We start from the raw sequence: 20001 nt of genomic DNA, 5'->3' as shown, positions 1-20001 counted from the left end.
AGCTTGAGTTACCTCTTCAGAAGCACCTTCTCTGACCATCCTGTCTAAAGTAGACAGACATTATTGCTTGTTTTAACACACTAATTATATCCTCTATAACTCTAATTGCCACCTGTAGTTACTTTATTTTTATTAATTAATTTATTTTTTGAGACAGGGTCTCACTCCATTCTATTGCCGAGGTTGGAGTGCAGTGGCGTGATCATGGCTCACTGCAGCCTTGTCTTCCTGGGCTCAGGTGATTCTCCCACCTCCACCTCCTGAATATCTGGGACTACAGACACGTTCCACCATGCTTGGCTAATTTTTTTTTTTTTTTTTTTTTTTGTAGAGATGGGGTTTCTCTGTGTTGCCCAGGCTGGTCTGGAACTCCTGGACTCAAGTGATCCTCCCACCTCAGCCTCCTACAGTGCTAGGATTACTGGTGTGAGCCACCACACCTGGTCTTATTTTAATTTTTACTTATTGGTTTACTTTTTTGTCTGTATCCTCACTAAATAGAAAAGTAAACTCTCTTAGAGCAACTCCATGTCTGTCTTGTTCTTGGTTGTGTCCCTAGAGCCCAGCACAGTGCCTGGCACACAGAGCTGCTTCATACATTTCTCTTGAACAGTTGTTCAGTGGCCATATACCTGGGAGGGGGCAAGCCAGCTGGAAATGGTAAAATGGACTGACCCCTTTTCCAGTGCCCTACATTGTTACACATTTGCCTCTACTTCCCTTCATTCTAAAATGGTGTTGTTGCCCTTCTTTAATTCCTTTCTTCAGATGTGACCTTAGAACTTCTTCCTTATCTCCCCAGCCTGCTTTAATCTGTCTCCCTTGAGTTCCTGTAGGACTTTGTGCCCTCTTTCCTTTTACAAATGAGGAATATCTAACTCATATATAAATTATAACATAGTCAAGAACAAGGCAATAAAGTCTGACAGACCTGGGGTCAAATCCTAGCTCTCTCACTCAGTATTTGACTGGGATAAGTCACTGCATCCCTGAACCTCAGAAGACAGAATGCACTTGGTCAGTGGCAGGTCCAGCTCCGTGTAGCACTTGTTGACCTTGGCTGACCAGATTTTGCCAGGGCCAGCTGGTAGAAGCTGAGCGTCTAGCACATCGGGTAGGATCCTAAGTGTTTAGGCATAGGCACAGTCAGAGAAGGTGTCCTAGCAGAAGGTGAACATAAGCTGGGCCTTCCAGAACAGACAGGATTTGGATGGGCAAGGAAAAGCAGAGTGTATTCCCCAGCTTGAGCAGAGTTTGCAAAGGCAGAAATAAACATGGCATGTGCAGGATAAAGAATTCTGTAGTTATAATTGACCCACATTTAGAAAACTGAGGAATAAGGTTGGAGAGAGATGTGAAATTGAGTCTTGAAAACCAGACTGAGGAGTTTGGTAAAAGTAAACTTGTGCTAAAAGTATTGAGGAATCTCTGCAATTTTTTGAGCAGGAGAGTGATGTAAAATAATATTTTAGGAAGAGCAACCTGGTGAAGATGGCTTAGAAAGACAAGGTGAACAGCAAAGAGGTGGTAACAGATGTCCAGGCAAGAGGGGTGAGCATATGGGTGATGTCCCCACTACCCACCACTCTCTGAGGATACCTGTGTATTGGCAGCAGAAAGTTTCCCCATCTGGAGCAGTGGGAGTTTGCTGCTGTTTGGTAGCCTTTTTGGCATTACCTTTACTACATGGATGAGACTTTTAGGCTTGCCTTGGCCCATGGTATATCTAGATAGCTCTTAGATGATCTGCAGATTCTCTTTTCTGTCACCTCCATACCTTGTTTCATGAAAGAAACTAGATTAGGTAGGAGTGGAGCAGAGTGTTTAAGATGCCATCTTAGAAAGCTTCCCCAGCTCTGCACTTACTAGCAGTATCATCTCAGTCAGGTTATTCAACATCTTTGAACCTCAGTATTCTAATGGTACCTAGGGATGACGTTAGGATTTAATTAAGGGGCAATACTGGACATAAAGCACATTTTCACTAAGTATTGGTAATCAGTAGTAGTATAATAGTAGCAATAATACTGACATCTGTAGAATATGTACAGTAGTGTCCACCTTAGGAGTTTTAATGGAATAAAATAGAATGTGTGAGAAGCCTACTACAGGTACCTGGCACACGGTGGGCACTCAAGAAATGGGAATTGTTTTTGACATTCTTATTTAGAAACAGGTCCAAAGTCCATCCCAATCCTCTTGCATAACAAGAACTTGTCTTTTCCCCTGCCTTCCACACAAGGATCCCAAGCCCCAATTCCCTAACTCTGTCCTCTCTCACAGCCAGTATGACCTTCGAGAGAACAGCAAACACTCGGAGGTGCTGATTGACCTGACAGAGTACTGTGGCCAGCTGGTGGAGGCCAAGTGCCTCACCGTCAACCCCCAGGACAACAACTGCCTGGCAGTTGGGGCCAGCGGGCCCTTCGTGAGGCTCTATGACATCCGCATGATCCATAACCACAGGTATGAATAGTTCAGCCTCCTGTCTCCTATGGGTAAGTCCCTGGAGAACCTGCTGCCCCTTTCCCTCACTGCCATTGCCATGCCCTCTTCTTCTATCACAGCTCACTGCAGCCTCGACCTCCCAGGCTCAAGCAATCCTCCCACCTCAGCCTCTCTAGTAGCTGAGACTACAGTCACAACGCCACCCCGCTTGGCTAATTTTTTAATTTTTTTATAGAGGCAGGGTCTTTCTGTGTTGTCCAGGCTGGTCTCAAACTCGTGAGCTAAGGCAATCTTCCTACCTCGACCTCCCAAAGTGCTGGGACTACAAGTATGAGCCACTGTGCCTGACCCCTTCTTTTATTTATTTATTTATTATTTTTTATTTTTTTGAGACATAGTCTTGCTCTGTTACCCATGTTGGAGCGCAGTGGCATAATCTCAGCTCACTGCAACCTCTGCCTCCCGGGTTCAAACTGTTGTCCTGCTTCAGCCTCCTGAGTAGCTGGGATTACAGGCACCTGCCACCATACCCGGATAATTTTTGTATTATTAGTAGAGACAGGGTTTCACCATGTTGGCCAGGCTAGTCTTCAACTCCTGACCTCTGCCCACCTCAGCCTCCCAAAGTGTTGGGATTACAGACGTCACCCACCACACCCAGCCTGGCCCCTTCTTCTTTATGAAATGGACTTTGTTCAATTTTGTGATTTTTTAAAAACTTAATCCTTGCTTATGTTGGAAAATATGAAAAGTATAAATTACCCATAATCTCTTATATAATTTCTTATATAAATTCCTTATAATTTCCTTATATTTATTTATTCTTATAATTTCTTATACAAATCTCTTATAGTGTCTTTCTGAAAGAAATCACTGTATATAATATTTCCTGCTTGTTCTTATAATACTCAGAACCCCCACAGCACTCCCAGACCTGAGTTGCCTCTCGAGCCTGTTGCCCAGGCTTTCCATGATTCTTGGGATGGATACAGGAATGTCTGGCCTGCTTATTTTCATTCATGGGCTTGGTGACCACTGCTTCCCCTCACACACTGCATGGCTTGGAGTGGGTCTTGAACCTTAGCTTGCTTGTTTGTAAAATGGGAAAGATAAGGTGGTTATGAAGACCCAGACAGCTTATAAGACCTACTTGGTAAAGCACTGTAACGTATATGTCTGTAATTGTCTAGTTGGTGGGCCTTTGGGGTTGCTTAGGTAAGGAAGAAAAATACCTCCTGTATCTCTCAGATACAAATGTAAGTTTTCTTTTAGTGAGTGTGGTCTGGTCTAGCCAGGGGCAGTGCTGTGACTTTAACCTATATGATTTTCCTTCCTACCAGAAAGAGCATGAAGCAGAGCCCTTCAGCGGGTGTGCACACCTTCTGTGACCGGCAGAAACCGCTTCCGGATGGTGCAGCACAATATTACGTAGCAGGTAGTGCTCAGCACAGCTCTGGCCCCAAATTGTTGGCTAGATGCTGACTCTTTTGGGGGCAGTCCAGGGAGACAGCATGGCATGGTGGTCAAGAAGAAGAGTTTTAGAGTCAGACAGACCTGAGTTTTAATCCCAACTCTGCCATGGACAAGCTATGTCACCTTCAGCAAATTACAGAAAAGAAACTCATTAAGGTTAAGTAAAATGGGATTATAATGACTAAATGAGATTAAATATATAAAGCAGCTGGCCCAGTGCATATAGTAAGGGCTCAACACTTGTAGCTGCTTTTATGCTAAAGTTGATTGGTATCATTTTTGCTATGACTGACTTCACACAATCTCATGCCCCTTTGAAGAGGACTGGGACCCTAGTATGACTGGGCTATTCCCTGCAGGTCACCTGCCAGTGAAGCTTCCTGACTACAACAACCGTTTAAGAGTGCTGGTTGCCACCTATGTGACCTTCAGCCCCAATGGCACAGAGCTGCTAGTCAACATGGGAGGGGAACAGGTATGTACAGCATAAGGTGGTTCTGCCCCATCATCATTCCATGCCCAGCAGCCAGGGGCGTGTACCTTATGTTCACTGCTGAGGCAGACAAGACACAACAGCCTTATGGTAAATGATGTTACAGTGAAATGTGGCAGTGATGTGGCATCATTGGAGTTCCCAGAGAGGTGTCCTAGCTCAGTCTTTTTATTTCATTTTTTCTTAAGGAACTAGATAGAAATAGGATATTATGGTATTAAGAATGTGGAATTTGGAATTGGCAGACTTCTGTTCAAATGCTGGCCTGCTGTTTACCAGCTGTTTACTGTGACTTTGAGCAAATCTCTTTATTTTTCTGAGCCTCAGTTTCCTCATCTGCTATTTTCCTAGGGGGAAATCCCTGGGGCTCAGAGCATGCAGCTCAGAGCAAGCTATGGGTTAGGGCCAGCTTTGGGAAGTGTTCTTTGATAATGGCAGGTTGCTAAACCTTCTGTTTGTGTGCTCTCAGGATATTTAGTAAGCCTTGCATACATTTATTTACTCTACCAACACTGAGCACTTACTCTGGGACTAGCATTATTGTCAATATAAGAGAGACAAGTGGGAAATATGATCCATCCCCAGGCTGATGGGAGACATGACAAATGAAACAGTTAATGATGTTACAAGGCAAGGCCCAAATATATACAAAGGAAATGGGATGCAAAATAGGTGAGGATAAGCCAGACACTCTTGCACCTGTCCAAGGAATTGTGAAAGGCTCAGGAGTAGTGCCAGGGTAAATGTAAAATGAGACCTTTGGCTTTGTGACCTTTGAGGACTTCTTCACCTTTTTAAACATATGACACGTGATTTTTTTTTTTTTTTTTTTTTTTTTTTGAGATGGAGTTTTGCTCTTGTTGCCCAGGCTGGAGTGCAATAGTGCAATCTTGTCTCACTGCAACCTCCACCTCCTGGATTTAAGCAATTCTCCTGCCTCAGCCTCCCAAGTAGCTGGGATTACAGGCATGCACCAGCATGCCTGGCTAATTTTGTATTTCTAGTAGAGATGGGGTTTCACCATGTTGGCCAGGCTGGTCTCAAACTCCTGACCTCAGGTGATCCACACACCTCACCCTCCCAAAGTGCTGGGATTACAGGCATGAGCCATCGCACCTGACCTTCTTTTTTTTTTTTTTTTTTTTTTTGAGGCAGGATCTCACTCTGTCACACAGGCTAGAGTGCAGTGGTGCAATCTCGGGTCACTGCAGCCTCGACATCCCAGGCTCAAATGATCCCCCCACCTCAGCCTCCTGAGTAGCTGGGACCACAGGCACATGCCACCACACCTGGCTAATTTTTGTATTTTTTGTAAAGATGGAGTTTCGCCATGTTGCCCAGACTGGTCTCAAACTCCTGGGCTCAAGCAACCACCCTCCTGCCTCAGCCTCCTAAAGCACTGGGATTACAGGCTATGCCACCATGCCCAGCCAAATGTGATTCTAATTAATCATAGTATTTCAAGCAGGGCTTTGGGTAGATCAGATAGCCCACCCTGAATGCCAGAGCTAGGAAGATTTTCTGGCCTGAAGTTTGCTGGAAACACCTTCTAGTATAGCTTGATGGTTCTATGCTCAACACTCACTGTGTTCCAAGACCCTGGTTCTTGAGAAGCAGTCCTGGTTACTGGTTCAACCACATCTTTACCTCACAGCTTCCATCTCTTTTTTTGTCCCCTCAACTCTAGGTCTATTTGTTTGACCTGACTTACAAGCAGCGACCGTACACCTTCCTCTTACCTAGAAAATGCCACTCCTCAGGGGGTAAGTTCTCCCTTAGGGTATCTCTGCTGAGGCGGTGTAGGGGAGCTTGAGTGCATGCTACACCTGCTGAGAAGCCTGCCCTTTACTCTGGACGGTGATCCTCAAAAAGAGCAGATCTCTGAAATAACCCTGCCTATGCAGTAAGAAAGAAGATGACAATAGAGCAGAGATCTCTTAAAGAGCTTTGCATCACTGCCCTTTTTGCTTCCCTCTGGAAAGACAGGTTCCTTCCATGGCTTGGCTCTTGAGAACCTGAAGTAGTTCTCCTCTCCTTTGTATCCTGGCCCAGTGTTCTCATTGATTTCTTCCTGGGGCCTGCAGTTGATTTAGGCACATCCTCCCTCCATTCCCACCCCCAGCCCCAGCCCCAGCCCCAGCCCTAGCCCTAGCCGGAGCCCTAGCTGAGTAATGCCACAGTGAAGTTGTGTCTCTCGCCAGCCAGCAGAGGGCGCACGGGCTTTTCTTTATGTCAGAACTTGCTTTCTGGGAATGGATCTTACTCTGAGTAGTCCCACGATGGAACCATCAGACCCTGTGATGGAAGCTGGAGGGCTGCCAGGAAGAAATGGGTCCTCTTCCTGAGTTGTTGCTGTCACTTTCTCACTATCTCCTGCCAGAAGTCCAGAATGGCAAGATGTCCACCAACGGTGTATCCAACGGTGTGTCCAATGGCCTGCACCTTCATAGCAATGGCTTCCGGCTGCCGGAGAGTAGGGGACATGTCAGGTGAGGCCAGCTGGCTTGTCCAACCCTCCAAGCCCCAGTTACACTATATGTACTGGAGGGAGGGACATAACCTGTAAATTTTCCTCCTGACCCACACCCACTCATGCATCCCAGAGAGTGAGGACCAAGGCAAAGAGGCTTCTTGGAGGGTGGCTAGTGTTTCCAGTGCCCCTCTGCCTGGCAGGACACTAGTCCTAGTCAGACTGTAGCTCTAGCCTGTTGGTACCAGTAACTGGGGTCAGGACCCAGGGGCTAGCTGCCTCTTGGCACTGAGCTCTCTCCAAAAAGGGGCTGCATACAAATGGGCCTCCCCATTATATTATTCCCCATCCTATAGCATATCCTTGCCTCTTTTCTCTGCCAGGCCTTGTGCTAGGCTTTGGATACAGAGGTGCTCAAATTCCCTAGCCTTGAGAGAAATAGAATTCTTTAGACAGTGATCCATAGGAGGGACTCGGGTGGTCATAAAGTTCAGCTCAGTATGGAGGCAGGTGGTGTCAGCTACTGCCATGCCCAGGAGTTTAAGTACAGCTTCGTTTCTGCCCTTCCTCTTTTCACTGGCTGAGAGTATTTGGAATGGTGTCTGTTCCCTATCACGGTAATAGGTAATAGCCCAGGCCAGGGTAGTGGTCCCCTCTTCCAGAAAGCAGTCAGATCCCAGGAGCCAAGAAAACCTGGGTGACCCTCAGGCTGTGTTACAGACTTCCTGAGGGGCTGCTCTGACCTTCTTTGACTGTTCTGACTTGGCTCTATTTCCCCTGCAGCCCCCAAGTAGAGCTACCGCCATACCTGGAGCGTGTGAAACAGCAAGCCAATGAGGCTTTTGCCTGCCAGCAGTGGACCCAAGCCATTCAGCTTTACAGCAAGGCTGTGCAGAGGGCCCCTCACAATGCCATGCTTTATGGAAACCGAGCAGCAGCCTACATGAAGCGCAAGTGGTGAGTGGCCACTGCAGAGGGGATCTGGGTCAGGATGAGGGACAAAGCAACTGGACCAAAAGGCAGGGGCCTGATGGAGCCAAGTTGCCAAGGCATCCAGGGAAGGTGGCAGGAACATATTGCTGCCTCTTAGGGCTTCTTGGCCTCTCCTCCCCACCTCCAGGCTAATGGTGGGCAGGCGCCAATCAAGCACTAAGGAAGCTCACAGTTATGTGGAACATGTTCAAAGCTAGTTCCTACATGGCATATTATTATAAAGTGCTGTGGCCCCTGGGGAAGTAGGAGTTGAGGATTGTTAGTCCCAACTGTTGGAGAACTGGACTTTGAAGAGCAGTGGAATCTTGCTAAGTGGAAATGAGGGGTTTGGTGAATTCAGTTGGTATGTGTCTAAAATATTCTGCAGTCCCTCGGCCCCCCCTAAGGCTTGCTTTCTGTGTTCTTAGACCCTTTGGACTGAGTACAAACCATATTCCAGAAATCCAAAGCTGGCTGTGGGTCACGCTAGGGTATGGTGGCTGGTAATAAAGAAGTAGACCATATCTGAAAGAACTCCTCATCTTTGGAGACCATCAGGGCCCCCAGCCCTTCTGCCTGCAGCACCAGCAGGCAAGCAGACATGCAGACCCCGCCCCCCATCCCCTAGCCAGGGCCAGGACTAGAGATGGATAGAGCTGGGCCCACAGCCATTTCTGCTCCGTCTGGCATCCGTCGGCTCTGCCCAGACAGACAGGCCAGCTGGTGTGCCATCGTCTGGCTGCAACTAGGCAGGCCAGAGAGGGAAGCTTAAGAAACCCACCCAAGTCAGCAGGATGGTAGTGCTAGGTAGGAGTGGGGAAGATGCTATCCCCCAGCCTTAGCTGAGGCATCAGGAGTTGGCCAAGGGCTCAAGTGGCAGCCAAACCCAGGAGATGACTGTTTTGGGTGAATCCTGAGTTGATTCACCTCTCTGTCCAACAGTTGGGTAGAACTCAGTGGTCCTCATCTAAGCTGTAGGCTGAGAGCTCAGCTTCACTCCTGCATTCTTGCTAAGTGAGGTTGGTGTTTTCCCAATCCATATGTGCCCTCAGCATGTTCTCTGAGCTCCTACTATGTGCTAGGTACTAGGAACACAAAGTTCCTGTGCTCCAGAGGAGCCGCCAGACAGTGGGTAAAGTAGTGGACATACTTCAGCATTAAAGAGATAGAAAGCAGTGAGTCTTGTAAATGGTCAGGTAAAGGGCTGTGGGCATCAAGAAAAGTTGGGTCGCTTTAGCTGGGGAGCAGGGAAGCATCAGAGAGACATGGCGTCTGAATGGGCTTTAAGTGTAGGCAGGCTTAGACAGGAGATGAAGGAGAGGAGGGGCCTGTGGGGGAAGGACATTCCAGGGAGATGAAATGGTGTGAACAAAGGCGTGGGGGTGGGGGACTGACTGAAGAGCTTGTTTGCAGAACAGCAAATCCATTTGGCTGGAGCAGAGGGTTCGGAGAGGGACTGGCAGGAGATGAGTCTGTGAGGTAGCCTGGGGCCGGCCTAGGGAGGGCTTGGAATGCAGAGCGGTGACGTTGGCCTCAATTCAGTGCATGATGGGCAGCTACTGGAGAGTTCTGAGCAGGAGAGGGATGTGCCGAGGGCTGTCCTTTCAGGGAGATTGATCTGGCAATGAGTCTAGGAAGGGTGAGCCCTGGGGCCAGCCTGCTCTCTACCCCCATCCCCACATGCCTGCCAGTGACCCCTAGAATGTCACATTCTGTCCTAGGCCAGTCTCCCCAGGGCTGCCATCTGCTCCTGGATGCAGTGGGAGCTGTCACCCTCTGGCTCCTGGCTGGTCTCTGGTCTGGCTCTCCCCAGGAGCTCAGAGGGGCACCTTGCAGGCAGTAATTGGGTTTCCACACAGTGCCTGCTCCTTCGTCACAGCCACTCATCCTGACGCAGGCCACACCATTGAAGCAGCTCTGTTTCCTGCCTGCCCCCACATGGGCTGAGCTGCTGGTTGCTGGTCTGAGCATGGCTGCTTCAAGGACTGGGTGCTCCCTCTGAGTGCTGCAGAAGGAGGCTCGGGAAGGACCTTCCCATGTCAGACCTGCCTTAGCCATGCCGGATTGTTGTGAGCTGTGCCCTTGGAAAAGGGGCTATTAACTCTAGGGGGTGTCTCTTACTGCTGCTTGGCACAGTTGAGTCGTAGGCCTACCCCAGCCCAGTTGGAAAAAAAAAAAAAAGGCTTCCAAAGAAGCAGCTCCTGTGGGGCCCGTCTGGCTCTCCAGACAAGAGGCAAAGACAGGTCTGTGGGTGCTGGGGGAGTGTGCTTCCTATATTCTGGCACAGGGTGGGAAAAGGAGGGGCTTCTCTGACCTCCTTTCACTTCCTCTTTCCCCACTTCCCCACTAAAAGCACTCCCACTTCCCTTCATCCATGCTTCAGGAGGTTGGAGAAGTGAGTGGGGACGATTTGGAGCTCCTGGTGTGCACAACCCCCCTTACCATCAGCTTCCAGAGAGCCGACTCTGCCAGACTGTCAGGCCCCATCCTCCAGCCCCAGGAGGTAGAGGCCACAGCTGCTGTGGATCAGTCAGCCAGGACAGAGGGGGGTCTGGCTGAGGGCTTGCTGCCTGCTGATCAGACCCTGCGTCCCCAGCCTGGCACTTCTGGCTTCCCCAGACCACAGAACTGTCCTTGAGGGCCCCCTGCCTTGGACATGGCTTTGAAGGCCAGCTGGGGGTGATTTGAGGAGGTGGATGGGGGAAGAGAGAAGAGGGCTTGGGGAGCCTGTGGTGGGCAAGATGCCAGGCCTTCTGCTGCAGAGCTGCGGGTGCCTGGGGTGAGCCAGTGTGCAGTTGCACTCTGTGCCCAGCAGAGGGCAGCCTGACACCAGCTTTTGCCACCCTCAAGACCTCAGGGTTTCCTGGCTTGCTCCTTAACCATACTGTCTCCTGATGGGGGAGGCCTGGGCTGAGCCAGGATTCTCTTCGTCCTCAAGTCCCCTTGCCATGAGATCTGTCAGTGGTGGGCCGGGGTGGCCACAGGAAGTAGAGGAGACTGAGTGGGGACCCCTTGCTTGCCACGTGGCTCCACCTCTAAGCCACTCTTCCCCACCTTCCCAGGGATGGTGACCACTATGATGCCCTGAGGGACTGCCTCAAGGCCATCTCCCTAAACCCATGCCACCTGAAGGCACACTTTCGCCTGGCCCGCTGCCTCTTTGAGCTCAAGTATGTGGCTGAAGCCCTGGAGTGCCTGGACGACTTCAAAGGGAAATTTCCGGAGCAGGCCCACAGCAGCGCTTGTGATGCATTGGGTCGTGACATCACAGCTGCCCTCTTCTCCAAAAATGATGGTGGTGAGTGGGCACTGAGGAGGGGGTGCTGTTACTCTTTCTCTTTGAGATGCTGCATGACATTCTGGAGAGGTCATGGTTCCGGGATTGGAGAGGCCTGGGTTCAGATGTTGATTCAGAAACCATGCAACCTTGGGGCAGTTACTTGGTCTCTCTCTGAGAGTGTTTCCTTGTCTGAAAAGGACGGAGACATGCCAGCACCTCCCACTGAGCGTTTCTATTGAGGATCAGCATGTTTAAATGGCATGTTTAAAGCACCTGGGGGAGTGCCTGGTGCCCAGAATAGGAGGAAGCTGAGCTCAGTCAGGCTCCCACTAGGCATCCTCACCTGCTCAGACAGGGCCCTGGTGGTTCCACCTGGGCATCTGAGAAGCAGAAGCTGGTCGTTGTGTTTGTTCCGAGTGTACAAGTGCAGCAGAGACAATAGCGCAGAGCAGTAGAAATGCCTCAGGCTTGGAACGTGGGGCCTTGGTTCCAAATGCAGCTCCACTACGTGACTGTGTGGCTTTGGAGAAAGCACAGCCTCTCTACCTACTGCCTTACCTGCACAAAGAGCACGAAGCCCTGCCCAGCTCACTTCAATGTGCTGGAGAATGAACTGGGCCATTGGTGTGTGGTCTGTGAACATGAACGGTGAGCTCACAGGAGGCAGACATGGATCTTCACCTCTCTCCTTTGCAGTTTACCAACCATGTGATAAATTCATTTGTTTAATGAATAGTTATCAGACACTTGCCATGTGTCAGGCACTGTGCTGAGTCCTGGGAATAGAGCTGTGACTAAGTCAGATGGAATTTCTGTGTTTATGGCATGTACAGTCTAGTGAAGGAACCAAGTGATAAAGGAGAAACAAAAAGTATGACAAGTGCCATGGGGCCTGAATGGTGTGTGTGTTGGGGGGGCTTGATGGCATTCTGGGGTTCTTCAGGAAGAAACATTTAAGCTAAGATCTAAAGGATCCAAAGGAAGCATTAACTAGATACAAAATATAGCTGTGTGGCCTAGTGCAGTGGCTCACGCTTATAATCCCAGCACTTTGGGAGGCCGACATGGGAAAATCGCTTGAGCCCAGGAGTTCAGTATCAGTCAGGACAACATAGCAAGATCCCATCTCAACAAAAGAAAAATTTTAAAAATTAGCCGGCCAGGTGTGGTGGCTCAAGCTTGTAATCCCAGCACTTTGGGAGGCCAAGATGGGCGAATCACAAGGTCAGGAGATCGAGACCATCCTGGCTAACACCGTGAAACCCCATCTCTACTAAAAAATACAAAAAATTAGCCGGGCAAGGTGGTGGGCGCCTGTAGTCCCAGCTACTCGGGAGGCTGAGGCAGGAGAATGGTGTAAACCCAGGAGGCGGAGCTTGCAGTGAACTGAGATCCGGCCACTGCACTCCAGCCTGGGCGACAGAGTGAGACCCCGTCTCAAAAAAAAAAAAAAAAAATTAGCCAAGGATGGTGGCACACACCTGTAGTCCCGGCTCCTCGGGCAGTTGAGGCAAGAGGATCACTTGAGCCCAGGAGGTCAAGGCTACAGTGAGCCATGATCACACCACTGCACTCCAGCCTGGGTAACGGAGCAAAATCCTATCTCCAACAACAACAACAACAAAGTGTAGCCGTGGGAGATGCAGAGCTCCTGGCATATGGACCAGGATGCTCCAAGGCCCTGAAGCAGGCACGAGTGAGTCACTTTTAAGGAACTGAGAAAACTTGTGTGAATACCTGTCACTTAACTGATCAGTGTCTCTCATTTGGAACCCTAATAACTTGTCTTCCAGAGGGTAAGGGCATGGTCCTTACTGCCCTAAGCGCTACGAATCTGTTTATAAAAGTCACCCAGGCTGGGCTCGGTAGCTTACGTCTGTAATCCCAGCACTTTGGGAGGCAGAGGCAGGTGGATCACCTGAGGTCAGGAGTTCGAGACCAGCCTGGCCAACGTGGTGAAACCCCATCTCTACTAAAAATACAAAAATTAGCTGGATGTGGTGGCACATGCCTGGTAGTAATCTCAGCTACTCAGGAGGCTGAGGCAGGAGAATTGCTTGAACCCTTGAGGTGGAGGTTGCAGTGAGCCGAGATCATGCCACTGCACTCCAGCCTGGGTGACAGAGCGAGACTCCATCTCAAAAAGAAAAAGAAAAAAAAAAAGTCACCCATTCTCTCTTTGCTAGTGCCTCACTCTACCCTCCCCTGCCTCTCATCTCCACAGAAACACACTTTGAGTCTCTGCATCCTTAGGGCTTTCAGGCCCTCGTAGCATCAAAGGTCTCGTGAACATCCTCAGGGGCTAGATCCAAAGATGCATCTTCCTCACAACCTTTCCCCAATTTTCCAGGATAAGGGTGGAGGCAGGTAGCTCTATGTTGTCAGACTTTAGACTGAAAACAGAGCCATAGGTGGGGGGAAATAGGGAAGCAGAGAAAGGAACAGGACGCTTACCTTTTCTGGATCTCTGCCCCCAGAGGAGAAGAAGGGACCTGGTGGCGGCGCCCCAGTCCGCCTCCGCAGCACAAGCCGCAAGGACTCCATCTCAGAGGATGAAATGGTGCTGCGGGAGCGAAGCTACGACTATCAATTCCGCTACTGCGGCCACTGCAACACCACCACGGATATCAAGGAGGCTAATTTCTTTGGCAGGTCCGAGGCCCTGAAGAGGAGGGTGCAGCCCAGTTGGCAGCAGGAGGTTGAGTGGGGAGTATTGGGGCATAATGGTTTTAGAGAAGAATCTCAAATCCCTGCTCTGCCTCTGTACCCTTGGGCAAGTGGCTTCACCTTTGTCAGCCTCTGAAGTTTTTTCATCTATGAGATGACCAACCTGCCATGCCCACTTATGAGGCCATAACAAGGACTAATAAGATAATCCAAGTAGAGCCTCCAGTACAGTGCCTGGACTACTCCTTCATCCCCCACCTCCTTCTCCTTCTGTCTGCATGTGCCAGAGCTTGGTTGCTTTATCTGCATTCAGGGAACCTCCCTCTGTTTAGGAGTGAGGCAGCAGCCCTCCAAGGCTGGGGATCTTGGCACATCTGTTTTGTGCTCAAAACTGTGCCCTGGGTACTAAGGGACAAACTCTGTGTTTCAGACACCATCACCCCCAACCCTCATTTGTAGATGTACTTTCTTTGGGTAGGTGAGACACGTGAACATGAATCAATAATCTCTCCATAGGCAAGGCACAGTGGCTCATGCCTGTAATCCCAGCACTTGGGGAGGATCGCTTGAGCCCAGGAGTTTGAGACCAGCCTGGACAGCATAGACCCCCATCTCTACAAAAAATTTTTTAAATTTTCTGGGTGTGGTGACATGCACCTGTAGTCCCAGCTATTCAGGAGGCTGACATGGGAGGACCAGTTAAGGCCACAGTGAGCCATGATCATGCCACTGTACTCCAGCCTGGGTGACAGAACGAGACCTTGTCTCTAAGAAAAGAAAGAATCCATCAAGATGCCCTCTAAATGTCAGTGGTGTGTGAGGGGCTACATGGGGATTCTGGATGCCAGAAGCCTGGGACTGCTCAGGGAAGGCTTAGAACAGGGTATTTTAGAGACCCGAGAGATGATGTAAGATGATCCTGGCCCAAGGAGGGAATAATGAACTGTGGGGGAGACTGTCTTGGAGAAATCCAGGCAGTTGCTGGCCCTGGGTTTAAGAGAACAGTGACCAGGGCTATGTACATGGAGTTCTGGGTCAAGTGCACACCCCAGCGTGTGGGGGACTGAGTGGCTGCAGACTTCCTTGCTCCCCCTTTACCTAGGCCATGCAGCCTCTGCTTGAGGCTATAGGGCAGTACCCCACCTGACCTCCCTGCCCTTTGCCCCCCCGCCAGCAACGCTCAGTATATCGTCAGTGGCTCTGACGATGGCTCCTTCTTCATCTGGGAAAAGGAGACCACCAACCTGGTCCGTGTGCTCCAAGGGGATGAGTCCATTGTCAACTGCCTGCAGCCACACCCCAGCTACTGCTTCCTGGCCACCAGCGGCATCGATCCTGTTGTGCGGCTCTGGAACCCCCGACCAGAGGTGAGGGTGCAGTCAAGGTGACCAAAGCCAAGCAGAGAGGAGGGCAGGGACTCTGTGGAAGGCTCCAGTGGAGCCTGCTAACGCAGGGAAGAGAAATGAGCCACCCAGAGGCTAGAAGCTGCTGAGTATCTCTTATCTTGGGGCCCAAGGCTGTGTCCTCAGATTCCAGAAGCTCCAAATGCAGTGGCAATTGCCTAGAAACTGTACAGAGGCCCTGGTCACAAGGGAGCTATGCAGGCTTTGGCATCTGGTAGGCCTAAGTTTGAATCCAGTCTCCTCACTGCCTGAGAGACTTCATCTCTGACCCAGGCTTTTAATCATCTGTACGTGGGGAATGGGAATGACAGCATCACCTTGAAAGGTTGCAGTGAGGAGTAAAGAAGAGATGCCTGTGAAGTGTCCAGCCCACAAGGACACTTAGGACGTGTAGTCTCCTCCACTCCCAGGGTGGGTAGCCAGGGAAGCTGGCTTGGTGCCTCCCCTTCCCCTCTGCCCTACTGCTTCCCTCTTCCCAGCTGGCAAAACAAAAGTCAAGTGGTATGTCTGATTCCCAAGATAATTTGCTGTGACTTTTAAAGAGAGGACTCCTGTAGGATTCCCCATTGAGGGGAGAGGAGAAAGGAAGATGAAGAGTTGCTGTGGCAACAAAACAGAGTAGGGTGGGGAAGTTGTGTCTGCCCCTTGTCCCAGGTGTCCCAGTATGTGTGTCCAACATATCCTGGTGTGTACTGTCCCCCACGTATATCCCAGCATGTTATGACCTGCCTATATATCCTGAGGTGGCATGTCTCCCCATATATATTCCAGTGTGAGCACCCCCAACAATATGTAGCACGGTTGTGTGTACACCTCCTGGCATGTACGTGTACCTCCCCCTATAAATAGTTAAGTCTGTGTATTTCCCTCCCCCGCCCCATACGTGTACCCTGGTGCCTCTCCCTCCCTGAGCCTCATGTGTGTTACCCCTTTCTCCACCACAGAGTGAAGACCTCACAGGCCGAGTCGTGGAAGATATGGAGGGTGCTTCGCAGGCCAACCAGCGGCGCATGAATGCAGACCCGTTGGAGGTGATGCTGCTCAACATGGGCTACCGGATCACGGGCCTGAGCAGTGGAGGTGCCGGGGCCTCTGATGACGAGGACAGCTCTGAGGGCCAGGTGCAGTGCCGGCCCAGCTAGACCCTCCAGCCCTGGTCCCCAGCCCCTGCTACTGGCTGGACCCTCCGCCCTGGGCAGGAGGTCGGGGGATTCTGTTTTGGTTTGTCTTCCCACCCCACTTTTTTTCATTTCCCCTGTTTTGTTTGTTTGTTTGGCATTAGGGGTGGAGGTTGCTACAACTTGCTGGCTTTCAGACTCTGGGCTGTGTCCCCTGACTATCCCCAGCCCTAAAAAAAAGAGCACGAGGGGATACCCCTCCATATGCCCCCCCCACCTCCTGCTTCCATGTCCCTGGAGGGCTCTGGCCTGCCTCAGAATCCCTTCTGCCTCAGGTGGGGAGGAACAAGCTGAACTGTCTTCAGGGACTGTCCTGCCCTTCAGCTGGCAGCAGGAGGGGGAGTGGGATTCCCAATTGGTAAGGGCTCACCTTGGCCTGTTGCCACTCTTGCTCCCAAGCCTGCAAGGCTAGCTCCCCTGTGGTCTTCAGGAAAGGTTTTGAAAAAGGATGGGTCCCACCCTCCCCCCAGAGCCACTAGTGTTAGAGCAGAACCAAAAGGAAGGACGGGAGCCCTGGAGTGGGCAAGACCAGGCTACCTGCTGAGGTCGCAGTGGAGCACCCTCACTCCTCTCCTGGCTACTAGCTCTGGCCCTGCACCTACTCTCACTGGCCACCTCTGGAGGCTCTGCCTTTCCCAAGGGCCCTGGCAGAGGGTGGGGCACTGCACCTTACCCCACCCATCCATGCCAGCACTTCTGCACTACGGCCGTTCTCCTCTTGGGCGCTCCTCAGCCTCACTGTGACCTTTCTGCCAGAGCTCCCAGCCAGGCCTACTCTGCTGAGGTGGCGCTTCCTGCTAAGGGCCCTTCTCTGTCCTTTCTGCCCGCCTTCCCATCCCACATGCTGAGCCGCCACAAAGACCAAAGAAGTGATGGCTTTTCTCTGTCCCCTGCTGCTCTGAGGGGAGAGGGGTGGGTCTCCTGAGCCACTCAGATGGGAAAGTCCCTTACTCGGCCCCTCCCTCCCCAGCAGCCCCAAGCTTTACACTGGATGCAGCGATCAACCCACCACTCACCAGGCCTCCCCTCCCCTCTGCCCCCTGGCTCTTAGCTCCAGCTGCTCCAGGTAGTTGGTTCATCCTTCCCCCTCTCTCCCTCCCTGCTTCCCCTCAGTGCTTACTTGGCTCCAGCCCTCCAGCTGCAGCCCCTGGGGAAAAGCAGCCTCCCTTCTCCTCTCCCTCTCCTCCCTCCCTCCCTTCCTCAGCCCCTGTCTCTGCCAGGTGCCTCCTCTCATTCAGGCTTCAGAGCAGCCCTGGAGACAGGAGGGCCATGTTAAAAGCTTTTTCACAGTTTTAAGAAGACAAGGGGAGGGTGAGGATAGTGGTGGGGGGTCTGGCACCATCTCATTGCTTTAATCCCAGCAACACAGGTGGCAGCTTCTCCCCCTTCCTTCCCACCCCAGTCCCTCTTCCCATCCCTCTCTTCTAGCTTGGTAATGAAGTATATTTATTGGTGACGGAAACAGCTGCTGCTGCTTCTCCTGCTGCTGGGCCCTGCTCCCCTGTCTCTTCTCCGTGACCTTTCTCTAGCCAGGGAGAAGGGAGAGCAGGAGTATTGGGACTGGGCCCTGGGGCCCAAGTACCAGCTGGGTCCCCTTTGCTTTCTTGTGTTCCAGCCACCTGCCATTTCCTCCCTGCCTCCCACCCTCCCTCCCTGCCTCCTGTCCTGCTTCCCACCCCCTGCCTGCCCAGCCTGGGCCCTGCAGTGTGGAGAGACACATAAGCCTTACTGTCCTCTGGGGGCAGGAGCCGAGCCTTTTTGTTGCTCCGCTCCCAGGAGAGTGAGGGTGACGCAATTGATTAAAACCATTTTGTTCTAGGTGTGGCTGGTGGCATTTGTGGGGTGCAGATGGGTATTGGAACCAAAGTGAGGGCACCTGGTCCCTCACCTCTGTAGCTCTATGACTTTGAGTAACCACACCTCTACTGGGCAGAATCCTGCCTTGAAGGGTCACTGTGAGCAGTGACCACCCCGCCCAGCAGGACTGAGTGCAGAGCCAAGCTCTCATGGCTGTGATTTGTAGTCATCAGCTTTCACTCTCCAGCTGTTTTTTCATCAGTAAAATAAGGGGCTTGGAATCTTAGTGGTTTTTCAAACCAATTTACATTGTGACCCAATATACACATGATTACTTGTATATATATGCGTGTGTGTGTATATATATATATATAAAATGAACAAAAGTTTTACACAATAATATTTACCCTTGCTACACGCAATGTGCTCTGCTTACCTTTCTGTTTTGTTAGGGAAAAAAATATGGTTATAACCCACTAAATTGATTTCACATATGCAAGTTTTTGATGTGCCCTGGATTAAATAATCTCTTAGACTACAGGTTCCTGAACTTTCTCAGCTCACAGCACCATTACCATCTCAGTAATTTTTTCATGGAGCCTCTAAGCCAAAAGAAATACCTAACAGTTCAATTTATTAAGTAGTTAAGCCCAAATAACTTAAAAAGTATTTATGTCCTAACAAGTTAGTTGCCATTTAAAAAATAATACATCTGAATTGGAAGAAACAATATTTCATTCTTTTTTTTTTTTTTTTTTTTTGAGACGGAGTCTTGCCTGGCTAATTTTTTTTTTTGTATTTTTATTTTTATTTTATTTATTTTTATTTTTTATTTTTATTTTTTTGGAGATAGAGTTTCGTTTTTGTCCCCCAGGGTGGAGTGCAATAGCGTGATCTCTGCTCACTGCAACCTCTGCCTCCCAGGTTCAAGCAATTCTCCTGCCTCAGCCTCTCAAGTAGCTGGGATTACAGGCGCCTGCCACCACACGCAGCTAATTTTTTGTATTTTTAGTAGAGACGGGGTTTCACCACCTTGGCCAGGCTGGTCTCAAACTCCTGACCTCAGATGATCTGCCCGCCTCAGCCTCCCAAAGTGCTGGGATTACAGGCATGAGCCACCGCACCCAGCCTTCATTCTTAAACAACTGCAATTACTAACGGAATCTATGCCGCCCATTGGGCACTGAACAACTTGTTAAATTTTCTAATGAAAGCAGATACTGCTACCTTCATTTCCTGTCCCACATCGACTTTCATTTGCTTTTTATCACAGCAACCACTAAAGACCCAGCTTCTTAAAGATGACATAATCAAAAGGATTGTGGCATAATCTAATAATGGAACTGTGAACTACCTTGAGCTAGTAGTTCACTCATTAGCCAAAGATGTTGAGTATCTTTCAAAATATCCTACTTTGCCCCCTGTGAATTTGCTGTGGGTGCCCTCAGGTGCCTTGATGCACAGTTTGGGAACTGTGGTGTAGTCTATGGGAACAGTAGTTTCACTACTGAAACTACTGAGAGGTCCTGCCAGAAATACCATAGGTGGTATTATAAAGCAGATACTATGGGCTGGTATTATTCCTTTGTGTACCCAAATTAACATCTGCAGAAGCTTCTTGAAGGCATTTCCAGACCAGGCAAAGAAGGGACAGTGTTCCAGACCAGGGAGTAGTGCAGAGTCCCAGGTTCCTTCATGAGCCCTGAATGACTCCATTTGGCTGGATGGTAGAGGGTGGACTGGAGGGGCAGTCAAATTGTGAAGGATTTCCTGTGCTTGGTGAGAGACCATAGACTTGATCCTGTAGGCAAGGGAGGCAT

The 20001-nt window shown here is 50.2% G+C and overlaps 1 protein-coding gene across 13 annotated transcripts in view; it reads left to right on the top strand.

The window, feature by feature from the left end:
- The window catches only part of WDTC1 (WD and tetratricopeptide repeats 1), an 81362-nt gene extending 63160 nt beyond the window's left edge, over positions 1-18202 (top strand). For 3 of the 13 annotated variants that reach the window (XM_077967530.1, XM_028837434.2, XM_077967517.1), the window contains 10 exons: positions 2284-2466; positions 3789-3883; positions 4281-4396; positions 6102-6177; positions 6795-6903; positions 7668-7841; positions 10919-11154; positions 13614-13788; positions 15036-15170; positions 16151-18202. In XM_077967530.1, coding sequence (XP_077823656.1) covers positions 2284-2466; positions 3789-3883; positions 4281-4396; positions 6102-6177; positions 6795-6903; positions 7668-7841; positions 10919-11154; positions 13614-13788; positions 15036-15170; positions 16151-16220 — 1369 coding nt within the window. In that variant the 3' untranslated portion in view covers positions 16221-18202. Of the gene's footprint in view, positions 1-2242; positions 2467-3788; positions 3915-4257; positions 4397-6101; positions 6178-6794; positions 6904-7667; positions 7842-10918; positions 11155-13613; positions 13789-14977; positions 15225-16118 lie in introns of all 13 variants that reach the window. The other 10 variants (XM_028837432.2, XM_077967492.1, XM_077967511.1 and 7 more) reach the window with 7 other exon arrangements.
- Positions 18203-20001: the final 1799 nt, after the last annotated feature.

Source organism: Macaca mulatta, chromosome 1 (genome assembly GCF_049350105.2).
Source record: "Macaca mulatta isolate MMU2019108-1 chromosome 1, T2T-MMU8v2.0, whole genome shotgun sequence".
Lineage (NCBI taxonomy): Eukaryota > Metazoa > Chordata > Mammalia > Primates > Cercopithecidae > Macaca > Macaca mulatta.
This window is presented reverse-complemented; position numbering and strand designations above follow the sequence as displayed.